The sequence below is a fragment of the Malus sylvestris genome, chromosome 10, assembly GCF_916048215.2.
Source record: "Malus sylvestris chromosome 10, drMalSylv7.2, whole genome shotgun sequence".
In the NCBI taxonomy this organism is placed as follows: Eukaryota; Viridiplantae; Streptophyta; class Magnoliopsida; order Rosales; family Rosaceae; genus Malus; species Malus sylvestris.
Window position 1 is genome coordinate 41,304,765 of NC_062269.1, and position 3,966 is coordinate 41,308,730.

At 40.7% G+C, this 3,966-nt stretch overlaps 1 protein-coding gene across 3 annotated transcripts; it reads right to left on the bottom strand.

Moving 5' to 3' along the window:
- Nucleotides 1–648: 648 nt before the first annotated feature.
- LOC126585185 (cysteine-rich receptor-like protein kinase 44) lies at nt 649–3,641 on the bottom strand. 3 transcript variants are annotated; one of them, XM_050249606.1, is made up of 7 exons: nt 2,720–3,641; nt 2,508–2,630; nt 2,235–2,425; nt 1,913–2,123; nt 1,579–1,816; nt 1,355–1,505; nt 649–1,275 (listed from the first exon to the last, which is right to left on the bottom strand). In XM_050249606.1, the coding sequence occupies exons 1-7, from the start codon at nt 3,483–3,485 to the stop codon at nt 976–978; spliced, it is 1,980 nt and encodes a 659-aa protein (XP_050105563.1). In that variant the 5' UTR covers nt 3,486–3,641; the 3' UTR covers nt 649–975. The 3 variants fall into 3 exon arrangements, with proteins under 3 accessions (XP_050105563.1, XP_050105564.1, XP_050105565.1); XM_050249607.1 differs by having other exon boundaries at nt 2,508–2,627; nt 2,720–3,640; XM_050249608.1 differs by having other exon boundaries at nt 1,192–1,291; nt 2,720–3,639.
- Nucleotides 3,642–3,966: the final 325 nt, after the last annotated feature.

The following is a 3,966-nucleotide window of genomic DNA, read 5'->3' on the forward strand; positions in this document are numbered from 1 at the left end:
ACTTGGAAGTTCTCGTGTGAGTTTTCAGAAACAAAACCGTGAAGTCATGGTCGGGGCCCAAAACGGACAATATCGTGCTAAGGTGGAGTCGAGCCTGGGATGTAGTGGGGGCCTGGGCCGGGATGTGACAGTTTGGTATCAGAGCCAATCCCTGGTCGAATGTGTGCCGACGAGGACGTCAGGCCCCTAAGGGGGGTGGATTGTAACATCCCACATCGCCCAAGAGAGTGGATCATGTAAACCTTATATGTACATACTCATCTCTTCCTAGCACGATGCCTTTTGAGAGCTCACTGGCTTCAGATTCCATTGGAACTCCGAAGTTAAGCGAGTTCGCGCGAGAGCAATCCTAGGATGGGTGACCCACTGGGAAGTTCTCGTGTGAGTTCTCAGAAACAAAACCGTGAGGGCGTGGTCGGGGCCCAAAGCGGACAATATTGTGCTACGGTGGAGTTGAACCCGGAATGTGGTGGGGCCCGGGCTGGGATGTGACACCCTATACAGCCTATAGCTATATTCAACTACAAGAGAAACCCAGTTAGGTTTGTTAACCTAAGGTCTCATTTGGTTCACGTAATGAAAGTGAAAGGAAAACGAAGCTTGTGTTTTTTTCTAGGGGATGAGAATGCATTGTTTTGTTGGCATGAATTTGAATAGATAAAACACAATATTACGTGACACATTCTACCTTATATGTTAAAGTTGCCTGGGAAGTTGGACAAATAGCCTTCTTTTTAAAATAATATGCCACAAGGTAAACGAAGAGAGCAAAGAAGAATTAATACACAAGGTACGTTTTCTGAATTCGGTGATGATCCTGAGGATCCTCACTCACTGGGGGCTATTAAGTTTTTGTTTTTATTTCAGCGATATATGTAGCCACTCGAGAGCTAGGATCAAACCACTTTTGAGCCCCCTCAAGCAGTATTCGAACCAACCTCGAGGAAGCAAAATGGAATTCCAGTCAGAGCTTGTTCACCTAGGCGAAATGATGGAAAGAGTGAGCCCATTGGAAGCAGGATCAGTTGTAGACTCATTGATTGGGGCAACTCTTCGTACAGCAAATATTGCCGGTTGCTTTGGTTCAGGAAGATCTATCGATTCACTTCCTAGCAATACGACCACAGTTGACATTGTAGGTCTCTCTGCAGGGTCTTCCTGGACACACAAAAGACCAATATGCATGCACTTCAAACCCTCGGCTGTTGGGCAAGTTTCCATCAACAAAGGCTCAATAAATTCCAACTGTTTTCCGTCCTTCCATAACCTCCATGCCTATCAATTATTTAAGCTGCAAAATATTTTAATTTCACAGAAATTAAGTTAAGTAATCAAAGTGGACAAAGAAACGTACATATGCAAGGAGTGTCTTGGCATGTTCTGTGAGATAGAACCCACTATTCCTTTTCCCACTAATAATCTCTAGCAAGATTACACCAAAGCTGAAGACATCAGATTTGACCGAGAATAGACCCTCCATTGCGTACTCTGGAGCCATATAACCGCTGTTTCAAGAATCGAGTATAAGCATTAGCATGTTCTAAAGATAAATATGGGAGCTGTAAGAAGCAAACTCACAGTGTTCCTACAACTCTTTTAGTGTTAGCTGTGTTCTGGCTCTCACAAAATATCCTTGCCATGCCAAAGTCTGATATTTTGGCAACCATTTCATAGTCCAACAGTACGTTGCTAGGCTTTAAATCCCTGTGAATGATTTTAAGCCGCGAGTCCTCGTGAAGATACAAAAGCCCTCTAGCAATGCCATCAATAATGTTGTAATAAATTTTCCAATTGAGTTCTGCTCGTCTTTCCAAATCTGAAAATTTAGTACAATTTATCATGTGAAGTGTCCGTATGATGTATAAATGTAAAAGTAAAAGAACATTATAGCAGAAGAGTAAGATGAACAAACCAAAGATAAAAACATCAAGGCTTTTATTTGGCATGAACTCGTATAAAAGCAGCTTTTCCTCTCCCTCAAAGCCGCATGCCAAGAGCCGCACCAGGTTTTTATGTTGAAGTTTTGCAATGGTTACCACCTCATTTTTTAACTCCTCTAAGCCTTGCCATGACTTCTTCGACAGTCTTTTGACGGCAACTTCTTTCCCATCTGGTAGCAAACCCTGAAAGAATATTGACAAAATCAGATGACAACATACATTTTTCGGCCTATAATTGAATCAATACTATTGTATAATTAAGCCTACTTAGAAACATAATACATTTATCATTACCTTGTAAACAGTACCAAACCCACCTTGTCCAAGCTTGTTTAAATCCGAAAAGTCATTCGTAGCTATCTTTATAGCAGCTAGATCCATGAAGGCCAGCTCTTCAGAAATTATGAACATCCCTTCTTCTGTGATTGTGACTCCAGTGGGGCTTGCCAAATCTTGTAATAGTACTTGCTCGCTTTTTTCTTCATCTGCAAAAAAAAAACATCATTAGTAAATCTTACAAGGCAATCCTCAAAATTCAGAATAATTTTTTAGTTTTGATATATGTACCTTTGACATCCTCTGATCCCTTTTTGCGCCGGAGATGGACAGTACAAAATACAATGGCTGCTAACAGTAAGATGGATGCAGATACAAGTATAACCACCTTCCAATTCTTCCATCTATCCGCTGCTTTTTAATAGAAAGAATTTCCTTGAGCCACAATGTGCATGCAGTGCACAGATAATTAATTCACAAAAGAAAACTTTCATGCCACTAACCTTTGGACTGTGGATAGATTAACAAAGAATTTGACGTGTCGTTAAAAAAGGGGAACAGTTCAAATCTCACATTGCAATTCCTACTGACAACAGTTCCACCTTGTTGAGAAGAGCAACATCCCAAAAGATCTGTGAGAGCAGAATTCAAACAGCTATGGCAGTCACTTGCAGAAATGTCTCTAGTGCACTGCTGTAAGCCATAAATTGTATCCTTTCCCGAAAATTTAATTTTCCCAGTTGCAAACATATGCTTAGAAGGACTAAACGCAGCTGCTCCAGAGAGGTTTATCATTAAATAGGTCAATACATCATTGAAATGGTGTGGATTTGATACGTTCTTCTCCTGACTATCCTTGTCCAGATACTTTCCAGTGTAAACCATTAGTTGAAAGAACATCTGGTAAGAATATCGAACTTGACATAGCTCGTACCAAATCATTGCATCTGTTGCATTGCAACTCTTGAAGATTTCCTGCCTTGCTTCATCGACACAGTTTTGGCAAACCGTGGAGTTGACATCCCATCTACAAAGTGCTTGTCCATAGACTATGTCAAGTCCATCTCCTACCGTATCGTTGTAGAAACCTCCTGCGATGGAAGTGTTGGAAGATAATGACTCAAGTAGCCGCTCGAGATTGCTTTCAAATTGGCTATTTCTGGCATCAGGTGAACAAAAAATTGATAGGGGATCTGTGGCAGAAAGGGCAGCTGGCATCAACAGCGAAATAATTGCAAAAAGCATTACAGGAAGTTTATCTTTATCCATTTTCTAGATAAGGGTTCACAGTGAAGACAGAATTAGGACAATGGCAAGAAACACTTTGATGATTTATTTTGATGACTTTTCAGTTTTGACATCGAAGTTCCTGCTACTAGTTTTCATCTGGTTAACCGTTGATTACACCACAGAAACTTCGATCCTTGCTGATCAAAGACGCAAGCCAGCTGAATAAAGTCATGATCTGCAGGTTGATAAAGACCAAGAATAGCAAATGGTATTCAAATGATTTGATTAATTGTTGATTAATTAATCAAGGACTTTGCAGATTAGTCACATATAAGGCATGCTTAAAATACTTGCTTAAAAGTATAAGTCTAACTATTTGTTTGACCATTCTACTTGAAGGGAGCGGCCATGGAATTACTAGTACAACAACAACAACAAAGCCTTTTCCCACTAAGTGGGGTCGGCTATATGAATCCTAGAACGCCATTGCGCTCGGTTTTGTGTCATGCCCTCCGTTAGA